This window comes from Cebus imitator, unplaced genomic scaffold, assembly GCF_001604975.1.
Source record: "Cebus imitator isolate Cc_AM_T3 unplaced genomic scaffold, Cebus_imitator-1.0 Scaffold41, whole genome shotgun sequence".
Taxonomy (NCBI): Eukaryota; Metazoa; Chordata; class Mammalia; order Primates; family Cebidae; genus Cebus; species Cebus imitator.
Window position 1 is genome coordinate 3231806 of NW_016107356.1, and position 23019 is coordinate 3254824.

General features: G+C 49.1%; 1 protein-coding gene across 1 annotated transcript; it reads left to right on the forward strand.

The window, feature by feature from the left end:
- Positions 1-19851: 19851 nt before the first annotated feature.
- Positions 19852-22477, forward strand: OLIG1 (oligodendrocyte transcription factor 1). The gene has a single exon (XM_017526139.2). The coding sequence runs from the start codon at positions 20348-20350 to the stop codon at positions 21143-21145; it is 798 nt and encodes a 265-aa protein (XP_017381628.1). The 5' UTR covers positions 19852-20347; the 3' UTR covers positions 21146-22477.
- Positions 22478-23019: the final 542 nt, after the last annotated feature.

Genomic DNA, 23019 nt, shown 5'->3' on the forward strand with positions numbered 1-23019 from the left:
CCAGGCTGGAGTGCAGTATCGCCATCTCGGCTCACTGCAGCCTCTGCTTCCTGGGCTCAAATGATTCTCCTGCCTCAGCTTCCCGAGTAGCTGAGGCTACAGGTGCCCACCACCACACCCAACTAGTTTTTGCCTTTTTAGTAGAGACAGGGTTTCACCATATTGGCCAGGCTGGTCTCTCAAACCCCTGACCTCAAGTGATCCACCGGCGTCAGCTTCCCAAAGTGCTGGGATTACAGGCATGAGCCACCACACTCAGCCTAAACTGCAATCACTTTTGCATCAACCTAAATAAATTTTCCTATGAGTCCCACCTAGGCCTAAGGAAGGGAAAGCCAACACAAGAAAAGCATCTTCACTCCGTACAACTCTGAAACATGGAGGCTCCCACGTCCTATACACTAACATCTCTGCTAATGTGTGAAATAAATTTCTGGCACAAAAATCCTAACCCATTCATTAAAAACAACGAGGCTAGGCGCAGTGGCTCATGCCTGTAATCCCAGAACTTTGGGAGGCTAAGGTGGGCAGATCATCTGAGGTGGGGAGTTCAAGGCCAGCCTAACCAACATGAAAAAACCCTGTCTCTACTAAAAATACAAAATCATCTGAGCATTGTGGCCCATGCCTGTAGTCCCAGCTACTCGGGAGGCAGGAGAATCCCTTGAACCTGGGAGGCAGAGGTTGCAGTGAGCCGAGATAGCGCCATTGCACTCCAGCCTGGTCAACAAGAATGAAACACCTTCTCCAAAAAAAAACAAAAACTAAAACAGAAACAGGAAAGCAAGTTCTACCAAACACCATAATCAACCCACTGATATTTACCGACAGCCTTCCCTCGCCCCACCCCCAACCCCACCTCCATTGTGGGACTTAGAAGGATAAAATATTTTTTGTGAAGACAGCATTTGTTTACCTTTTTTTTTAAGGGGTGAGAGTGCGAGATCTAAATCAATTCTAATATATTTCGAATATATTCATTATCATGCACTAAAAGCAAATTCCCATTTTGTGGTTCTCCAAGGAGAGTGACAGAGCCTTGTTTGTAACAGCCCCGGGCATAAGCAATCATTGTGTAGCTTAATTAGATATTCCCCGTGCTAGTGTGAAGGACATATGTCCATTCACTGTGACAAACGCCGACAGCGGCCGGCGCTTTCATGCTCCTGCTCTATGCAGATAAAGGCAACGCAAGTGCGGGCTCTCCCAGGGACCTGTGGCCCCAGCCGGCCCGGCACAATCAACCCACATTCACCGATTGGTTCCAGTTTATTAACAGCCTATGAACTTCTCATCTGCTCCCGGACTGGCTAGGACTGTCACCCGCAACTGCCAGGCCAGAAATGGCTTTTCCACTCCTCAGGATCAGAGCAGATCTGGGTCTGCAGGGCCGGGCACACTTTGTATTTTCCAACACAAAGAACAATGGATTTGAGGAGTTGTGAACTGCACGAGTGGAAAAGCAGATCACGTTTTAGGTGGGTCCGGACAGGAAGGCCACCCGACACTGTCAGAGGGAAGGCAACCAGAAGCTAAACTAAACTAGATCTGGCTAATTTTAAAAGCTACTTAAATTGTTATAGCTCCAGTTTTTAAATATACCTTCAAATGAATAGGAGTGGAGGGGAGGGTCCCAGTGGGAAAAGTCACGGCCCATGTCCTCACCTTCTCTTTGGAAAAGGCAAACGATGAAAACAGAGGATGAAGACTAGAATGTCCCTGGGTCCCCAGTATTCTCTTCTATACCCCACCTTATAAGTCTGTCTCCACCTTCTGCTCAGAACCAAGTCCAACTTCTTTCCGCTGAAAACCTGTTTTGATCAGGAATTCTCCCTGACTTCTTTCTCCTCTAGGGAAACGTGTATTCGTGAGCTCAGGCTGCCATAACAAAGTGCAGCAAACTGGGTCGTTTAAGCAACAGCCATCTATTGGCGCACGGTTCTGGAAGCCAGAAGCATAAAATCAAGCTGTCAATTGAGTTGGTTCCTTCCGTGAGGGAAGGATCTGTTCCAGGCCCCTCTTCTTGGCTTCTAGAAGGCTGCCTTCTCCATGGGTCTTCACGTCATCTTCCCTCCGTACGTGTCTGTCTCTTGTCCAAATTTCCCCTTTGCCAAAGGACACCAGTCACAATGGATTAGGGCCTACACTGATGAAATCATTTTAACTTGATTACCCCTAAAGATCCTACTTCCAAATACCGTCACATTCCGAGGTACTGGGGGAGGGGTGTAGAATTCCAACATATCTTATTCCCAAGATATGTTGGGAAAGATATTTTTCTTCCTTTTTTTTTAAGGGACCTAATACAAAAGCACCACTTACTGTAACTCCCCACGCAGACTGGAGATATATTAGGTACCCTGGCCAAATATCAACCCCAGCCCCTAAGATCACTGCAAAATCAAACCACTTTCAAACAGAGAGGCCCTCTCTCTCTATTTTTGTGTTCTGTTACATAAGGGCTCCTCTGGTGGAATTGGAGTGAGATAGCCTTGCCAATACAGTGAAACCCTGTCTCTACTAATAATACAAAAATCAGCCGAGTATGGTGGCCCACGGCTGTAGTCCCAGCTACTTGGGAGGCTGAGGCAGAAGAATCGCTTGAACCCGGGAGGCAGAGATTGCAGTAAGCCAAGATCGTGCCACTGCTCTCCAGCCTGGGCAACAAAGTGAGACTCTGTCTCAATTAAACAAACAAACAAAAAAAAAGAGATTATTTTTACTAGTTATCCTCCTTAGGCAGAAATACATTGGTCACATAGTCAACCTAGAAATGGGAAGTTGTTTTACGCAAATTAAAACAAAACAAATCTTTATTTTCATCTTATCCAAAGCTATTTCAGAGAATAAATAATCAGGAAGCAGTTGTCAAGAGAGGTAGATGAATGATTAGTTTTCCCAGATATCACTTCCTTCCACTCCCGCAGGCCATAAGCTGGCAGAATTGATCAATAGGAACAATTTAAGAAAGCTGCCTATGGGCACTCCAATGAGCTTCTTTCCATCCCCACCAGTTGTAGATAGCCATGTGGTAGGAGAGAGGAAAACAGACGGAATGTCAATACAAGTATCAACTGGAAAGTTTCTCCCAAATTAAACAATTAGCCTGGAAGACAAACCCCAGTGTCTGAAGAGGACTCAGTGGTCCATTCGTGAGGCGAATATGAATCCCTTCAAAGCAGCTCCCTTTGAATGCTCTGTCAAAGTTTTCCATAATCTTTGGTGTCTGTGAGGTCAGCAGGTCAGGTTTTTATCATTCTAATATTGTTCCAAGAGTCATGGGATCAAGAGATTCCCAGAGTCACATGGCAGAGCAAAGACCAGGACCAGGGCTTCTGCCACTGGACTAGGCTCATACCTTTCCCTGTTCCAGACTGTTCTAGATTATTCCAGTCTATTCCACACTGTTCCAGAGTCTCATTTGTGCCTTGAAGCCCAAAACAAGGAAGCTTGAAAAACTGCCACATATTGTTTTCAGGCATATTTCAAATGTCTAAGAGATTTGTAGAGCTATTTTGTCTTTACTATTAATGAAGGTGACAACTGGCCACTGTCAACCTCACTGATGTGAAAATAAAATAACTCTACAAATCTCTTAGGCACAAGAACAGAAGCTGGCCATGCCCCTGCATGAGGTTATTTCAGAGTCACCTGAAGGTCCTCCATCTCCCACCTCCCAAATTATAATTTTTTTGAACTTTTTATTTCCTTGGATGTCTCAAATATCCATAGAGCTTAAGTGCAAATCTTTGTTAAAAAATTAAAAAATACAAGGAGCTTCCTCAACCATTTACCTCCATGTGATATGCCTACGTCCAATACAGATACACCTACTCAAACCCACTTCCCCTGCCCAAAGGGCCAGAGAGCTCTTCCTGTTTTATGTGGTTGAGGGGGCAGTCAGACCCATGGAAACATTTTTACAGTTAGGAAATGCAGGCAAGAGTTACCCACACATAAGGACTGGGGGCTGTTTCAATTCTATATTGTGGCAGAGCAAACTACCTCCAAACTTAGTGACTTAGGACCACCAGTTCATGATTTCTCATACCCTGAGGGTGGGGAGTCTGGAGAGAGTATTGTGGGGATGACTCCCCTCTGCTCCATGTGTGGGGCCGGAATGTCCATGATGGCTTCTTCCCTCCTATGTCTGGTGCCTCAGCTAGGATCAGCCAGGGTCACCACTTAATAATTGGCACAGACAGCTCGAATGGAGGGGGTTAGCTGGATCTGCTTGGTGGGGGGCTCACGGGGTCTTGGGTTAAGGTCTGAGGTTTTGGGTTCCTTTTCTCTCTCTCCACGTAGACTCAGGGAATCTCTCCCTCTCTCCATGTGGTCCCTCTGGCTGTGCCTCTAAAATGGCAGCTGGCTTCCAAAAACACAAAAGCAAAGGCTATCAGACTTCCTTAAGGTTCTGGCCCAGAACAGGCAGAACTTCATTTCTATTGCATTCCGTTGACTAAACTGTGTCACACAGCCAGCCCAGATTGAATTTGGAAGGGAGTTACATAGTCATGCATGCTGGAGGCATGCTGCAGAGGGGGCTGTCTTTGGAGGCCAGCTACCTTAGGAGCTCACTCCTTCCACCTTCGCCCCTGCAAGGGCCAAGCAGATAAGTCCCCATCTTTGAGTGGTGCTCCCCTCAGGATGGCACAGGAGAGGCTAGGTCTGCCATTTCCCCAGGGCAATTATTCTCGGCCACAAATCTCTTAGGCACAAGAACAGAATGAGGGCATGGGCGATGGATGAACATGGATGGCACCATCTAGCCGAGGACGAAAAGCTCCCCCTGTGCAAATGTGAACAAAAGCAGTTTGCAGCATGTAAGCAATTGCTTAAGACTGATAACAGCCCCAGGGGGAAGTACAGCATGAGAAACCAGAGGCTGCGTGGTCTTCATGGACTCGTAGTGGGGACCTGTGCACATCTAGAAGAGGAGAACGGAGGATCTGACCGCCTTTGTGCAGCAGGCTGGAGTTGAGCTCCCTCGGATCTGGCATCTGGTGATACATGGAGGCTGGCTGCACACAAGCACTGTCTGTCTGAGGCTGTACAGTAACCCCAGAAAGACAATGGTGGACAGGATTCCCCTCAAATGGGAAAAGATAAACAGGAAGTGTTGGGTGGGGTATCGGAGCCTGTTATGTCCACTGTGGACGTTTGTTTCCCCAAGGTCACAGATGCCTCTGTAAAAGATATGTGCTTGGCCAAGCATGGTAGCTCATGCCTATAATCCTAGCACTTTGGGAAGCTGAGGCTGGAGGATCACTTGAGGCCAGGAGTTCAAGACTAGCCTGAGCAACATAGTGAGACCCCCATCTCTAAGAAAAATAAAAAATAAAGATGTGTGGCAGAGATTTCTCTTTATGCAGCCAAACAGACTGAAAGTAATTAAGAAACCTGATGGCTGGATTTTCATTCATTTGACAAATACTTATCCAGGACTTTATATGTCCCAGGCACAGTCCTAGGCCCTAGGGATAAAATATTTATAATATAATTTTAGGCTGGAAAGAAAACAAAGCTTAGAGGGAAAAGGATGGTGACTACATGGGTACTGGGGCAGGGAAGGCAGCTCAGATAAGATGACTTTGGAGGAGAAACCTGTCCTGAGGCTTTGCAGGACAGGTGCTCCGAGGGCAGAAAACTGCAAGAGCAATGGTACAGAGGCAGGAACGAGGCAGGGGTGTTGCAGAAAGATCCAAGGGACCTGTGCAGTTAGAGCAAGGTAACTGCAGGGCTGGGGCTGGGAGCAGAGGTGGAGACAGCAGGACAAGGAGTGTGAGAGGCAGACAGACCTCCCCCATCCCTGTGTAGTCTTAGGGTCTCTCTCTGTCTCTCTCTCTCTCTCTCTCTCTCTCTCTCTCTCTCTCTCTCTCTCTCTCTGTCTCTTGATGTAGCCCCAAGCAAGACCCTCTGACTTCTAATATGACCACTGCTTCCAAAGCTCAGGGGTCAGGTTGGGTGGAATCTTTTGGGCCCTTGGATTTGATTCTCTGTGTGTTAGAAAGCTACCAAGGCCTTCAAGAGAGAGAACAGACAATCTGCCTGATTTACGCTTTGTTTAGAGTGCAGGTCGCGGTGGTCTCCTCCTATGTGTATTGGAGAAAGCTTGGATATTGGTCATTTATTTAGAAGAAAGTAAAAACTGAAAGGTCAAATGAGGCTACTCTAAATATTGTGAGACCCCGGAGAAAGAACAGAACTAAGACCCCGTGGCCCGTATCCCATCCCTCTCCTCTCTACACCCCCAGCTCCGTCTTGTGCTGCAAGCTCTGGATGGACCCATCCCCATGTCCCTGAGCACCCGTCACCCATGGAAAGGGGCACAGCCTGTCGAGACCCTAGTGGGCCCTCTGCAGTGCAGGCCCAGGGCAGGTGGCCAAGTCAGAGCATCCAGGGGCAGCTCTGATTCCAGCCATGACCACACAGAACAGAAGGCACCAGGTATCCACTGTCAGGCCATAATCTGGATGATCAGTGAATTCCCCACTGAGCACACAGCCTCCCACAGAGATGCAGCCATGGCATAGCCTCACCATCAGGGATATTTGCAACATCCATATGGCTTCCAGAACAAGAGACCAGGAAGGGTGAGAACAGGGAGCAGCATGGGAAATGGGTGGGCTCAGAGGTCTGTCCAGGAGTTCTTGGCCAGGGCGGAGAACCCCTCTGCAGTACCGTGCTGGGGGAGGCCAGGGAAGGAGGCTGAGTGTGAACATCCGAAGAGCCTACAGAGTGGGCATAATGTGGGCTGTCGCCAACACACAATGCCTCCCCTTCTCTAGGTGGTAGTCAGCATCTATTATTAATGTAATAAGACAGAGAGAACTCATTCACCAGAAGTCCTCTTAGAAAAAGCACTGCTTTTGACTGGAAGCAAATGATGAGTTGCAAGAGTATCATTCTCTTAATGCTAAGATGCTAAGTTAAAAATACATCTTAAGATGCTAAGTTAAAAATGCATCTTCGGAAAAGGGTGAGTTCTGCTAGCTGGAGAACAGGGGGATGGGGCTGGCGGCTGGGGCCGGGATTGTGCTGAATGAATATATGCAATAATCAGGGAGGAGCCAGAGCAACTGGAAAGGCAAAAGGGTAGAAAGAGAGCAAAACGTAACACGGGTACTGGATGCTGGAGAAGAGGAGCAGTGAATGAGGAGCTGGGGTTGTCTGTTGAGTGTGTTGTTTACAGTACAAACCTCCAGAGGTTCATAAAGGTATCCTGAACCCTCACTACTGCAGATAGGCTGAGAAGCGGCATAAAGGCAGGGCCAGGGAGTGACAGAGGAAAGGTATCCCAAGAGCATCCCAGCAAGCCTGTCCTGCAGCAGCGATCCCCCCCGTACCCCATAGAGTTCCACCAGCTCAGAGCAGGCAGGGCCTGGAACAGACAAAACCAAGAAGCAGCCAGTGATGGGCAGCCCAGCCAGCTGGAACCCAGCCCAGGGCAGGGGCACCAGGAAGCTCCTGTCCTTGGCAGAGGTACGGTTTTAGTCCAGGCTAATACTGATTTCTAATACTCTCAGAACAGCCGAATTGCAGACCTGAAGAGCAACAGCCACCTCAGTTCTTCCCTTTGATAAAGGGCATGAATCCTGCTCTGTTGGCAAGAGACTGACAACGCAGGCAAATCCCCAGTCTGGGTAAAGCAAAGAAAAACTTGCCCTAAACACTCTGCAGAATTTAAAAGCATCCACCACTCAAATTGAGAAGAATCACGGGAGTTAATAATGGTGTTATTGCTCTTCTTAAGTGTTATTAATAGTGATATAATACTTCCTGTCTCCTCATTTGGAGACAAGCAGCTGCCGTGCGCCAGGATAATGAAGGTCATAATAGGGGAGGAAGGAGCATGAAATTGACTCTGACCTTAGTCTCCATGCAATGTGGGAAGCAGTGCCAACTGCCACAGCTGCACCGCTTTCCCTCCCATCAGGGGAGAGTTGATGGGAGGCCAAGCCCACCCTGGGGAGATTCTAGAATATTCTGGCACCATGAGGCTGGACTGCATCCCATCCTGGCAAGAAAACTCTGGTGTCAAGGGATCATCATTCTGCAAACTTCCCGGGAAGGCTTTTTTGATCCAAGAACTGCGGTTGTTCAATCCCGCACACGTTAACATGTACGAGCACTAAGGCAAGAGGCATAGCGTGAGAGACTCATAGAACAATTCTTTCCTGTCCGTCTTAGCCTGGGCTTTGCATCAAGTGTTATTGGGCTGGCCTCAGCTTCCTCATCTGCAAAACAAACAGTTGTCTGCCCAGCCCCATAGGGATTCCGTAAGTCTAAAATGAGACAACAGATGTAAAAGTGGTTTGCAAAAAATAAGTGTGAGGCTATTCCTCTGCAGGGAACATCTCCATCACAGCTGGTTAGAGGTGACCACAGACCTCTGCTGCAGAGCATGTACCCACAAACCTGGACTTCAAAGCAGCCTCTTATGCTGAGCTCGCTCTGCCCCTGCCCAGCACCTGTTGGGCAATCTCAGGTTGCAACATTTCTGAAAACACATTCTGAGTGATTGACGGACCAGAGGAAGGCAACGCATCAGTGTCTCAATCCTTCTAGAAGCTGCTGTTAAAAACAGAAGACTGCAGGGAGGGTATAGATCACAGTGGCTATAGCTGGGGAATTTTCGGTTTTACCCCTTCCTTTCCCCCAACCTCCTCGCTTGTCCTTCCCTCCTGTTCCCATTCTCTATTCCATACATAATGGTCTGTCCATCACCTCATGACTCTGCCTCTCTGCCTGTCCCTTTCTCAACCCCCTAACCTGCCCATCGCTTCTGCTTATCAACCCCCCCATCCAAGACACTTCAGCCGCCAGCAACCTCTCCTTCATCCAACCCTCAAAAGTAAAGCCTTGCGGTCCTCCAAACCGTGGTCCTCGGACCAAAGCATCAGTACTACCTGGGCACTTTATCAAAATGAAGAACCTCGGGCTCCACCCCGACCCACTGAACCAGACTCCAGACTTTGCATTTTAATAAGATCTACTAGTGCATCTGTGTGCTCAGGTCTACAGCAGCTCCGATGACCTCCCCCAACTCTAACACACAGGCTTCACCCCCCATCCATACCAGTGTTTGGCCCTTCTTGGTAACCTGCTATTGCTAGGCAGACGTTTGTCTAGGCATCCTTCATATCCCCAAACAGATTATAAATGATTAGGAGGCAGGGAGGCCACACTTTCTCCAAGGGCCTGGAACAGGGCTCTGTACCATAGCAGATGACTGACCAAAGTCCCCTGAATGGGGACTTTGATCAATCAATCTAGATTCTTCCTCTTCACTCATTCATCCAAACCTTTATTAAGCAGCTACTCAGGGACCAGCCCTGTCCAAGCACTGGGGAGCCAGCTGAGGACAGGCCTTTCATGGAAGCCTCTAGAGCAAAAGGGACAGCCACATACAAACAAGTAGGCAAGTCGGTGTCGAGGTGGCTTTAGCAGCTGCCGAGTGCCATGAGGAAAATAAAGCAGGGAGGAGTGGCCACAGAGTAACTGACTGGGAGGGGAGCCACTGGCTTAGGTGGTCTGAGAAGGTCTCTCTGGGGGCTCACATTTTCACTAAGATCTCAACATTGAAAAGGCCTGGGTGGAGGCTTCAGACAGAAGGAACAGTTGGAGCCAAGGTCAGACAGAAGAATGGGCTTGGCCCATGTTCCCAGCACATGGCTTCTTCACCCTGCCCTATTCCACGTCATCACGCACCTGACACATGTCTTCCATCCACTCCCTCTCCCAGGGGCAGGACCAATCGGAGGTCTCAGCCTTCTCTCATAAGGCTTCTTCTCACACTGGCACCCTTGCCAGTGTGCCGCAGTCCCGAGATGTAGGGCATCCGCCCTGGTCATTTCCTCATCATTTTCTCCAAAGCCGACTTTGCTCTTTCTTTAAGCATGGTTGAGCACTCCATCAAATACTCATGTGCCTAAGCGACATGGATATGGAAAGAAGGATTCTTGTAAAATTTGAATTCAGTCTCATGATCCCTGATGGGACCTGCTGAGATCATCTTGGCCCTTGCTACTCACTACTTCAAATGTGGTCCTCTGATCGGCATCAGCTTCACCTGGGAGCTTGTTAAAAATACCCCAGGTGTTGTGTTGTGCACTGATGATCCCACGCTATTCAGGAGGCTGAGGCAGGGGGGTTGCCTGAGCCTAGAAGTTTGAGGCTGCAGTGAGCTATGAACGTACCTATGAATAGCCATGGCATTCCCACCTGGGCAACACAGCAAGACTCCATCTCCAAAAGAGAAAAAAGGAAAGAAAAACAGAATCTCTGCCCCCACTCAAACCCACTGAATGAGAATCTGCACTTGAACAAGACCCTCAAGTAATCTAACTTAGAGCAGAGTTCTGTCTTAAGACTCCAGGTCCCCAGAAATCACCAAACTACACAGAACAGTGAACATGATGGTGAGCCAGACACCCATCGGATCCTTGCTTTAAAAATCCCTTGTGAAGGAATGTAAAAGACCTCTTCAAGGAGAACTACAAACCACTGCTCAATGAAATAAGAGAGGACACAAACAGATGGAGAAACATTCCATGTTCATGGTTAGGAAGAATCAATATTGTGAAAATGGCCATACTGCCCAAAGTAATTTACAGATTCAATGCTATCCCCATCAAGCTACCAATGACCTTCTTCACAGAACTGGAAAAAACCACCTTAAACTTCATATGGAACCAAAAGAGAGCTCGCATAGCCAAGTCAATTCTAAGCAAAAAGAACAAAGCTGGAGGCATCACGCTACCTGACTTCAAACTATACTACAAGGCTACAGTAATCAAAACTGCATGGTACCGGTACCAAAATAGAGATATAGACCAATGGAACAGAACAGAGGCCTCGGAGGCAACACCACACATCTACAACCATCTGATCTTTGACAAACCTCACAAAAACAAGGAATGGGGAAAGGAGTCCCTGTTTAATAAATGGTGTTGGGAAAACTGGCTAGCCATGTGCAGAAAGCAGAAACTGGACCCCTTCCTGACACCTTATGCTAAAATTAACTTCAGGTGGATTAAAGACTTAAACATAAGACCTAACGCCATAAAAACCCTAGAAGAAAACCTGGGCAAAACCATTCAGGACATAGGCATAGGCAAGGACTTCATGACTAAAACACCAAAAGCATTAGCAACAAAACCCAAAATAGACAAATGGGACCTAATCAAACTCCACAGCTTCTGCAGAGCAAAAGAAACAGTCATTAGAGCAAATCAGCAACCAACAGAATGGGGAAAAATTTTTGCAATCTACTCATCTGACAAAGGGCTAATATCCAGAATCTACAAAGAACTAAAACAAATTTACAAGAAAAAAACAAATAAGCCCATTCAAAATTGGGCGAAGGATATGAACAGACAATTTACAAAAGAAGACATAAATGAGGCCAGCAAACATATGAAAAAATGCTCATCATCACTGGTCATCAGAGAAATGCAAATCAAAACTACATTGAGATACCATCTCACACCAGTTAGAATGGCGATCATTAAAAAATGTGGAGACAACAGATGCTGGAGAGCATGTGGAGAAATAGGCACACTTTTACACTGTTAATGGGAGTGTAAATTAGTTCAACCATTGTGGAAGACAGTGTGGCGATTCCTCAAGGACCTAGAAATAGAAATTCTATTTGACCCAGCAATCCCATTACTGGGTATATATCCAAAGGATTATAAATCGTTCTACTGTAAGGACACATGCACACAAATGTTCATTGCAGCACTGTTTACAACAGCAAAGACCTAGAACCAACCCAAATGCCCATCAATGATAGACTGGATAGGGAAAATGTGGTACATATACACCATGGAATACTATACAGCCATCAAAAACGATGAGTTCGTGTCCTTTGTAGGGACATGGATGAATCTGGAAACCATCATTCTTAGCAAACTGACACAGAACAGAAAATCAAACACTGCGAGTTCTCACTCATAGGTGGGTGTTGAACAATTAGAACACATGGACACAGGGAGGGGAGCATCACACACTGGGGTCTGTCAGGGGGAAATAGGGGAGGGACAGTGGGGGGTGGGGAGTTGGGGAGAGATAACATGGGGAGAAATGCCGGATATAGGTGATGGGGAGGAAGGCAGCAAATCACGCTGCCATGTGTGTACCTATGCAACAATCTTGTATGTTCTTCACATGTACCCCCAAAACCTAAAATGCAATAAAAAAAATTCCTTGTGAGTTAAGTGTCATTATGAGCTTCCTTTACAGACGAATTAAGTCAGGCATACAGAGGGTAAGTCACTCCCTCAAGCTCATAAACTAGGAAGTGGCAGAGCTAAGGGGCTCACTGCAGACCTGTGCTCTGAGACATAGGAGAAGTGAGGCTCAGAAGCTGTATCTGTTTTCCAGGGCTGACATCAACAAAGTACCACAGATGGGCTGGTTTAACAACAGAAACATCCTGCCTCCCAGTTCTGGAGGCCGGGAGTCCAAGATCAAGGCATCGGCAGGGTAAGTTCCTCTGAGGCTACGAGGGAGGATCTCCTCCAAGCCCCCCTCCTCAGCGTCTGGGGGCTGCAGGCGATCTTTGAGCTTCCTTGACTTGCAGGGTCTGATCTTAGTGTCACCCCAATCTCTGCCTTCATCTTCACATGGAGTTCTCCCTGTGCGCGTGTCTGTGTTCAAATTCTCTCTTTGATAAGGATACCCGTCATGTTGCATCAGAAGCCTACCCTAGTGACCTCATCTTAACTAATCACCTCTGCAATGACCCTATTTCCAAGTAAGGTCACATTGTGAGGTCCTGGGGGTTAGGACTTCAACATGAACTTGGGGGACACAATCAACTCACAACAAGGCTTGGTAAGATGATCATGACAGCTAACACTGTCCTCACGTTCTTGGTGCCTTACAGATATCACCACACTCCTAGGAGATAAATTCCATTTTCACTCTTGTTTTGCAGATAAAGGAAACTGAGGGACTGACAAATAAGCATCTTCTCCCAAGTCACACAGTTAATAAGTGAGGCAACCAGGACTCCAACCCAGATAGTCCAGCCTCAAAGCTAGCGTGACAGCTTTCTCTCCAAGGGTGTCGAGGATCTCACTGAGCTCCCATCACTACAATTTCTTTAGCAAATCTTTGCTGGATTTTGGTTTAGTGTGTCCAGGACAGCATCCCTGAAACAGGGTCATATGAGCGGAACATCCTGGGTATTCAGCGAGCCCAGGGACAGATGGGGCGGAAACCGTATAAGCTGGATGCAGAGAAGGCATGCACTTACACAAAGAGAACTGGGACACTGCTTTAGTCTGAATGGAAACCAGAAATGAAATAAGTGACGGGGCTGAGTTGGAGACCTGAGGGTCTCACCACAGAGCCCGCACTCAAATACGTGGGAGGAGTCAGCCTCAGAGGTTGTATTAGCTGTGGTACCTGGCATATCGCAAGTACTCAATAAACATTAGCTACTGTTATCATTTTACTGAGATGCTGCTATGTGCCAGGCTCTGGGTGGGACATCTCACTTATATTTCTTTCTTTTCCTTCTCTCTCTCTCTCTATCTGTCCCTTTAGACAGGGTCTCACTCTGTTTCCCAGGCTGGAGTGCAGTGGTGTGATAATGGCTCACTGCATTCTTAACCTCCCAGGCTTCAGCAATCCTCCCACCCCAGCCTCACAAGTAGCTGGGGCAACAGGTGTGTGCCACCATGCTCAGCTGATTTTTGTATTTTTTCTATAGATGGGTTTTCGCCATGTTGCCCACGCTGGTCTCGAACCCCTGACCTCAAGCAATCCACCCACCTCGGCTTCCCAAAGTGCTAGGATTATAGGCATGAGCCACCGCACCCGGTCGTCTCTTACATTTCCTTCTCAGCTTTACAACAACCCTAGGAGATAAATACTATTATCCCTGCTTTAGAAATGAGGAAACTGAGGCTCAGATGAGAAGAGCTGTTCTCATCCCCAATCCAGGGATCAGGACTCTTCTTTGTATGATATAAATAGGCCATGCCTTTGAGTAAAGGAAAAGAAAAGCCTTAGAATATTGTGGGGGAGAAGATTTGCATGTTTAACTTGGATAGTCCTCACCACCGAGTTAATATTTCCAGGTCAGAGCGCCTCCGAGAGAAAAAGGCGGTGGCCTTGGAGCTCCGGTTTCCTTAACTGCTCCCTGGGAAGTCTTCACACAGCCTTTCTTTTTCCCCTGGTGGTCTAATCTGGAGTCAGATCCAGCCGCCAGCTTTTACAGACGGGGAAGGACCGGGAGCCAACGGGAAAACAACAGGTGAGCTTGTGAACAGTTCCCTTCTGTGTCTCGGGCAGGGTGTCTGCCCTGGTGACTGTGGGGCCGCACTGACTTCCAGAACCTTCTGCTTCTGCAGGTGTTTTAGGAACTTGGCCTCAGCGCTTCAGTGACCCATATTTTATTACCTTTCAGGTTTCTATAATTCATCATTCACTCCTTTCTGAAAAACCTAGAATGAAAAAGTTTAGCAGCTCAGTGCCCCGGCCTCTCTCCATTCTCTCCCCAAACACATCGGCCTGTTTGTTCTCTTTCATCCCCGCTCTTCCTGTTGCATTCTGCCGGTTCAATGGGGAAGGAGTGAAACCGGATGGCTGGACCCAGTGCGGGGAAATGACTTCAGAGCCACCTTTGTTTCCCTCATTCCTTTGAGCGCACTTGGCCCTGCGTCTCTATGAAAGGGCTTGTTTGAACCATTCGGGACATCCAGCAAGGCAGAGATGCTGTAGCCAGAACCGCTCGAATCTTTTCAGGCTGCCTGAGACTCCGGGTTAAACTGCCAAATTTTTGCAACAAAACTAACCATGACATTGGACATTGTGTTATAAATTAGCCACAGCCTTCCAAGCAAATTGTCTCTTTTTATTGTATCAGTGTAAGCCTTGGAAGCATTGGCTTCAGCTACTACCTCTGGGGAGGCTCAGAGGATATTTTTGTTCTGCCCCAAACCAGCCCTTCAGACAGCAAGTTGCACGGGCTCATATCCATATCTTCATCACAGTTTTCTCACACTCCCTCCGAGGACCTCTGTCATACTCCCTTTCTCTGCCTCGAACCCACCAACCTGCTTTCAAGTTTTGATGTGGCAGAAGCCATCTCTGAACATCTGTAAAGCAAACGATGCACTTCTCTTTTAGAGTACATTTCACAATACTTATGTGAAACTTCTTGTAAAGAATAGTTGTTTTCACATAAACAGTAAGAGATATTAAAATGCATGTTAATCCTAGCAGTGGGTAGAATTTTATTGTTTGGTGCTCACAGAAGCAATGAAAATTTCCATGTCTGTTAGGTCACCCTAAGTGTGTATGTGTTGTGTGGCAAGAGCGGGAACACCCATCTGTTTGAGCTATGTCACCAAAAGCTGTATCAAGATTTTTCGTTAGGCCAAGAGTGATTGCTCACGCCTGTAATCCCAGCACGTTGGGAGGCCAAGGCAGGCAGATCACTTGAGGTCAGGAGTTTGAGACCAGCCTGGCCAACAGGGTGAAACCCTGTCTGTACTACAAATACAAAAAATTAGCTGGGTGTGGTGGTGCACACCTGTAATCCCAGCTACTCGAAAGGCTGAGGCACAAGAATCGTTTGAACCTGGGAAGTGGAGGTTGAGTGAGCAGAGATCGCATCACTGCACTCCAGCCTGGGTGACAGAGTAAGACTGTCTCAGAAAAAAAAAAGATTTTAAATTAAAAGGAGCCCTCCAAAATACACAGATGATAATTTCTTTCCTATTTTTTTCTCTTAACTTTTACACACACACACACACACACACACACACACACACACAAATGTCATGGGACAAATTTAGGCTCAGAAATAACCTCAAGTAGTAAACTTCATTCAGCCAAAATTACATTTATTAAAAATAAAATAAAGCTTCTTATACTATTTGCAAAACACAAACCATGGCATTCGATAATCTTGAGAGTTGTCATCAGAACCAAGAACGCTGTATTACTGCCTGTGTCCTTCCACACTGCAAACAAAACAACCGTGACAACCATACTGCATTCGCACAACACTGTAAGTAACAATCGACATTGCGTCCGTTTACAACAGCTTGTTCAACTTGTATTCTCTGTCAAAAGCAAACAAAACTCATCTTCTTTCACATTTTCCCAGCAGGAATCTTGATTTAACCTGAACTGTTTCTAAGTCTGACTTCGACTCTGGCCAGCTGGTCCCAGATGAGATAGGATCAAGCGTTCTTAAGGAGTTCCTTCCTGTCCAGAACAACTACCAAAGGGTGATCCATCTCCTCCTTCACATTTTCTATCTCTATTACTACTCTCCTCTATCCAGAAGGGAGAAATCTAGAACAAAGCTAAGGGCTGCTCTCTCTGCAGCTCCTTCCCTGACCTTCGTGTTCCAGGAAGTGTTATATTGGAATGGGATAGGGGGACACGATATAGAAAATCATTGGACAAGGCTGCCATTTTTCCTAGAGACAGTGTGAATATCAACATCGACTGGGTAATTTAAACTTTCCAAAGAATACTGACCTTCTTAGAAGTAAGCAGCACTTTTAAAAAGTGAACTTCATTATTCCATTAGAAGTCTAAGCTCTAACCAGTTAAGCAGCACATTTTAGCAGCTAACTGCTTGCACTCAGCTGGTCTTCTGCAAGAGGACAGTTTCACACAGGACAGCAGCAGGCTTTGCAGCAGTACAGCCCATCTCTGTTCCCACAGAGGAGAGGGATAGTGGTACATCCGAAATACACTCACACACCACCGAGGCTCCGAGGCTTCGGTGTCCGCCATTTCCAAGGTCCAAGCTTTTTGACCCAAAGCAAGAGTAGGTGGCAGGGATGGGGGAATGGGCAGGAGACACTAGGTTTCTACACAAGGAAAAGGAAATCTGATGCACACACCTCTGCAGAGTGAAAGGAATCGCCAACACACACACACAAGCCCCTCTAGGCAAAGACAAGAGCGGTTGTTATGGTGGACACGAGTTGCTCCCCAAGCATGTCCTCAATGTGGGAGGCCGAAGCAGCTGCCTCCCCTTAAGACAGTCCCCGGGGCCCGTGCCAGCGGCCACAGTAACTGGCTGGCCCTTGCCAGCTGTCACGCTTTGCATGCCGCTGCTTGAGCCCAGCACAAGGGACCGTCCAAGTCACCAGCTCCAACCAGCCCCAAATCCCGTGCCCAGGCTAGAGCCGGACGGCCACCCAGAACCCTCTTCTGGGTCCCTCTACCAAGAGACTGAAACACACAGCATGTCCAGTTGATAGCATCCTTGGCTGAGGGAGAGAGAAGTTTTCCAAGAAGGAGGAGATGAGATGAAACTTAGGTCTAAAGAAAACCCTCAGGGACACCCACAGGAAAGAGGGGTGCTTCTGGGGGCAAAAGCTGCATGTGTGTCTCCATCTCTTTGATTCCTGGGTGCCCCTTCCTGTGGGTGGGAAATGGGGAGGGTACAAGTTAGGCAACTCTGGTCAAGCCTATAGATTTTGTCTCCCCATTCACTTCCTCTTCCCAATGGCAGGGTAAGGCCCTAGGGGCCCCACCTAGGCTGTGGGCAGAGGAGGAAGCTGGAGGGGGAGGTCACTAGGGCCTGCCCCAATCTGTCACCTCAGCTACAGGACGGAAAGTCCTGACAGTGAGAATGGGCACTGCCAAAGAGGCTAGAGCAGGGTTTATGGTGGCAGGATTATGGGGACATTCTCTTGGGGAACACGGCTGGAACCTACCAACTCATCAATATTGGCATAGTCTAGGCTGGCCCCTGCATCCCTACACCCAGTCCCCAACCCGCCCCATCACACCCCTCTCTTGGGCTTCCTGGAAGTCTGGTTCTGCTGAAGGGAATTCAGGAAGCCAGTCCTTGATGGGGCAGCTCTGCCTGACCTGTCTGAAGGCACAGCAGTCTACGGCCTTCCGGGAGCCTGTTTTATCATGAGCAGCAGGGGATCAAAAAGGCCCAGCTCTCACAGGGGTCCCATGAGAACCAAGTGTAAAAGTGTCTGTAAAAATGATTTGAAAGCAAGCTGTTTTAACAGAAGGCAAAATGACTAGTGAGGTGTTATACTTAATTGCTTGAAACTTTCAAGGCTATTCTCTTGGTCTCTCTTTCATTCCTGCTTAGTATGGTTCTGCTTAAGAACCGGTCTCCTTCCTGCCAAGGCTTCCCTCTCTCTCTTAAAGTGGGGCCCCCAGCACCATGTCAGGCCAGACTCCTCTGAGAGGTAGGGGATCCTGCTGGGTTCCTTCCCTCTCTATAAAACCGTCAGGAAAATGCTTGGGTTAGAGCATTGTCAGGAGTTTGTGCATTTAAGGATGAGCCTCTGAGCTAACAGAGATTTCAGGCCATCCTTAGAGATGTCCAGGACATACAGTAAGTGTCAAGCGCTGTGCTAGGCTTTGGGAGGATACAGAAATGAAGGGGTGGTCCCTACCCTAAAACAATCAGAGTCGAATGCAGAGATGGCATCCACAGAACACAGTCTAGGCTATGAAGAAATGTTATCAATTGTTTGCCAAGAGTCAAGAGAGGAGGAAGAGGAGAAACCACCAAGGCTTCCAGAAGAAAGCAAAGTTAGAGCTGAACCTGAGGCCTGGGCAGGATGCTACAGGCAGAGCTGGGGGTCAGAAACAGAGATCAGAGTGAACGCATGTGGCAAATATTGGTGGAAGAAAACCAGAACAAAGCAGCCCTGAAACCAGCAAGCACAGCCACGGGCTCCTAGAGCAGAGATCAGCTCCACTGGTAGAAATGGACAGGCCCTTCAATTGCATCTCTCTTTTCACACCAAAGAGCCCCAGGGTGAAGGAGGCTCATTTTCCTTCTGTCACACTGTAGCTCAGCACTGTCCTGTAGGATTTTCTGTGATGACGGAAATGTTCTGTATCTGTGCTGTTCAGTGGACAGCCACTAGCACCTGTGAGGACTACGAACTTGAAGTAATGTTAGTGCAACTGGAGAACTCAATTTTAACTTAATTTTATTTTCATTCATTTGCATAAATAGGCATATAGGATGGTAGAGGTTTAGATGCCAGAAGGCCCTCTTCCCCAGTACATTGACAAGTTGTAGTAGTAGGCATTGGTGCTGGGGACAGAAAATGTCCATAGCCACCAAGTTAATGCTATTTTATTTGGCAAAGAAAATGATTCATTCCCACCTTCAATCAATAGGACTATGTAGGTGTTTTGTTTTGTTTCTAATAAGAGGCCAATTTCTGACTGACTTTTGCTTAAGCAAGAGTCAAGTTGCTGATAGATCACCCCCTTTGGGGAGGAGACAAACCCAACCCAAAGGCTCCTTTGTCCCTAAAGACCTTTCAATCAGAGGGATGGGGAAGGATGTTGGGAGTGGCAGGGAGGAACCATCTTAATGCTACTTGTCATTTAGTCCAGAAATGTAGTGATCTGAACCTGCAGGAAATCATATATTTTAAGGAAAGAAAAGCAGCATAATTCACAACAGCCAAAAGCACGCCAAATGGTCATCCACAAATGAATGGATAAACAAAATGTGGTATATCCATATACTGGAATATTATTCAGCCTTGACAAGGAAGAAATTTCTGATACATGATACAACATGAATAAACCTTGAAGACAATAGGCTAAATGAAAGAAGTCAGTCACTAAAAGACAAGTGCTGTATGATTCTACTTACATGAGGGACCTAGAGTAGAACAAATCCCTGGAGACAGAACAGAAGGGTGAATTCCAGGAGCTGAGGGAGGGGAAGTGGGGAGTTGTTTCCTGGGTGGAGTTTCAGGGCTGCAAGTTGAAAAGGGTTCTGGAGATTGGTTGCACAATAATGTCAAATTAATTTAAATCAATATAATGTGCACACAAACGTATATAACATTACTGAACAGTAATCTAAAAATAAGATGGTAAATTTTATGTTAAGAATATTAGATCACAGTTTTAAAAAAAAAAAGTATGGGGAAGGTTGTTTTTAAGTAGACAGTTGCGGGAGGAAGGCACGTGAGTTGCAGCCTGACCAGTGCGACCAGTCCTCCTGGAACAGCCCCGCTGCTGGAAAACGCGCCCTTACTCCGCCCGCCTCCGGGCCCTGTCCCGCGCCGCTGGCACAGGCGCTCACAATAACCTCCTAGAGTGGTGCCAGCCGCACCTCCGCGCGGCCCCGGCGCCAGCAGCCAATGAACACGCGGCTGCGCCCGGCCTCACGCCTCCATTGGCTGCGCCCCATCGCCCGCGGCCCCGCAGGTTCCCAAGCCGGGTTTAAAGGGGTCGGGCGTGGGCCAGGGCCCCACCATCGGCTCCCCGCGCGCAGGTCCGCGGGGAGGGGCGGCTTGCAGACCTGCCCACCCCGGGGCGTTCCTGAAGGGCGTCCTCGGCCGCCCCCATCGCCTCCCAGATGTACTATGCGGTTTCCCAGGCGCGCGTGAACGCGGCCCCCGGGACCATGCTGCGGCCACAGCGGCCCGGAGACATGCAGCTCGGGGCCTCCCTCTACGAGCTGGTGGGCTACAGGCAGCCACCCTCGTCCTCCTCCTCCTCCTCTTCCTCCTCCTCCACGACGGCCCCCCTCCTCCCCAAGGCTGCGCGCGAGAAGCCGGAGGCGCCGGCCGAGCCTTCAGGCACCGGGCCTGGGTCCGGCGCGCACGCGGGCGGCAGCTCCCGGCCGGACGCCAAGGAGGAGCAGCAGCAGCAGCTGCGGCGCAAGATCAACAGCCGCGAGCGGAAGCGCATGCAGGACCTGAACCTGGCCATGGACGCGCTGCGCGAGGTCATCTTGCCCTACTCGGCGGCACACTGCCAGGGCGCGCCCGGCCGCAAGCTCTCCAAGATCGCCACGCTGCTGCTCGCCCGCAACTACATCCTGCTGCTGGGCAGCTCGCTGCAGGAGCTGCGCCGAGCCCTGGGCGAGGGCGCCGGGCCCGCCGCGCCGCGCCTGCTGCTGGCCGGGCTGCCCCTGCTCGCCGCCGCACCCGGCTCCGTGCTGCTGGCGCCCGGCGCTGTAGGACCCCCCGACGCGCTGCGCCCCGCCAAGTACCTGTCGCTGGCGCTGGACGAGCCGCCGTGCGGCCAGTTCGCGCTCCCCGGTGGCGGCGCTGGCGGCCCCGGCCTCTGCACCTGCGCCGTCTGCAAGTTTCCGCACCTGGTTCCGGCCAGCCTGGGCTTGGCCGCCGTGCAGGCGCAGTTCTCCAAGTGAGGGCCTGCCCGGGCCTGGGGCGCGACCTCGGCCCGGCCTCCCGCCGGTCAGCTTCTCCGCGCCCCTGCGCCCTGCGTCGGGGAGAGCGAGGCCGAGCAAGGAGAGCATTTCGAACCTTCTAGTCCAGAGGAAGGGACTGTCAGGCACCCACTTCCCCGCCCCCACCCCTGGGAAGCTAAAGCGACCGGAGCGGATGTTCGTTGGCCCGTCTGGGCTGTTTGGGGTTCTGGGTCGGTTCCAGCGGCTTTGGGCAGAAAGCGCTCACTCTCACCCAGCACAGCTCTCTCCGAGTGCCTGGAGTTTCGCGCTTCGCGGGGCCGATGTAGAATTTAGGGCACCGTGCCGTGGTTGGAGCGGCCCGGGTGCGGCGAGAGGCCACCCCTGAGCGCGACCTCCCCAGAGCGGAGTACCCTGGCTCCCAGGCGGAAGGGCTGCGCTCTAGCAGCGGCGGGGGCGGAGGGGTGGTTCTTTTCCTTCTCCCCGGCCAGAGGCCACGGGCGCCCTAGTTCTCACCGGCCAGGTCCTATCAAAAGAGACCGCCGCACCTCAAGAGGCAGAGAAAGACCAGTTAGGCGACGCAGACGGTCTGGGACGTGGCAGACAGACAAACCCTCGGCGGCGGGTGGGGGCGAGGACAACGCAGGGTGCCCTTGGTTGGGACGTGGGTCCGCCTATGTAAACCAGCTGTTTGGAGAGCTGTATCTGAGACTTGCGCAACAGGTATTTTGTAGCGGAGAGTATTCCGTCTTAAATCCTGGGGGCTTCTTAGAAAGGCAACTTAGAACTCACCTTTCGTCTCCCTCTCCCCAAAAGTAGCGTAACCAACATTTGAGCTTGCTTAAAAACGAAAACCAAACCGCCTTGCACGCAGTGTTCCTGAATTACTAAAATAGGTAACCAGGCGTTTCACAGTCGCTGTCCTGTCAAGACCGCTAATTAACGTTCTCATTAAAAGACGCACAGGAGGACCGGGAACCCCCAACCGCCCGCGGCGTGGCTGATCCCAGCTGCGGTGGCGACCGCGGGAAGGCGCTTTCCGCGGTTCCTTAGCGGGCCGGGCCCCTGACCAGCGCACCCCGCAGGCCTTCCTTCTGGCCGTCTTGCAGTTGAAGAGCTACATACGTGGTCGGTTTCGATTTGTTTCAGACGTTAACAAATTCCTTTACCCAAAGTTATGCTATGACCTTTCCACAGTTTGCTTTGATTTTCTATGTTTAAGGTTTTGGTTGTTGGTAGTGGCTGAATTTAACTGGCACTTTATTTTACTTCTAACCTTGTTTCCTGGCGCTGTACAGAATCAACAAAATAAAACATTTAAAGCCTGATGTTTTACATTTTTCGTCTGATTTGTTTGGTAATAAAAAAGTCCTTGTACCCTAGTGGATTTAGAACCTCGGGGTGAAGGTAGGTAGGTGAATGACCGGATTCCACGTGGGAAAGGCAACTTAGAGCTCGAGATTCACCTTTCCTCTCCCTTTCCCCACAAGTAGCATAACCAACATTTGAGCTTGTTTAAAAACAAAACTTAAACGTGACTTCCTGATTTGTAAAATAATCCAACGAACAGGCAACTGTAGTTCAAGTTCAGGCATCCCTGGGAAATGTGAGGTTTGTAGGTGGGTGGGTAGGTGAGATGGAGAATGGGATAACGAAGGGAGAGAGGCAATTCCAGGAATTCATTCTTTGCCAAGCTTTAGGCACTAAAGCTTGAAAGGTCTCTTTCAACTACAACTTCACCCCCTGGAAAATGGGTTAAGCAATACCTTTACCATAAAATTATAGCTCAACCTCTTTCCGAGAAATGCACATTTTCTGTATCCGTGGACAGAGGCTTAATACCACACAGGTATGAGCTTCCTCCTGCTGCAGTCACC

Coding starts and splice junctions, on each gene's coding strand:
- OLIG1 (XM_017526139.2), top strand. CDS start 20,348: ATGTACTATGCGGTTTCCCAGGCGCGCGTGAACGCGGCCCCCGGGACC.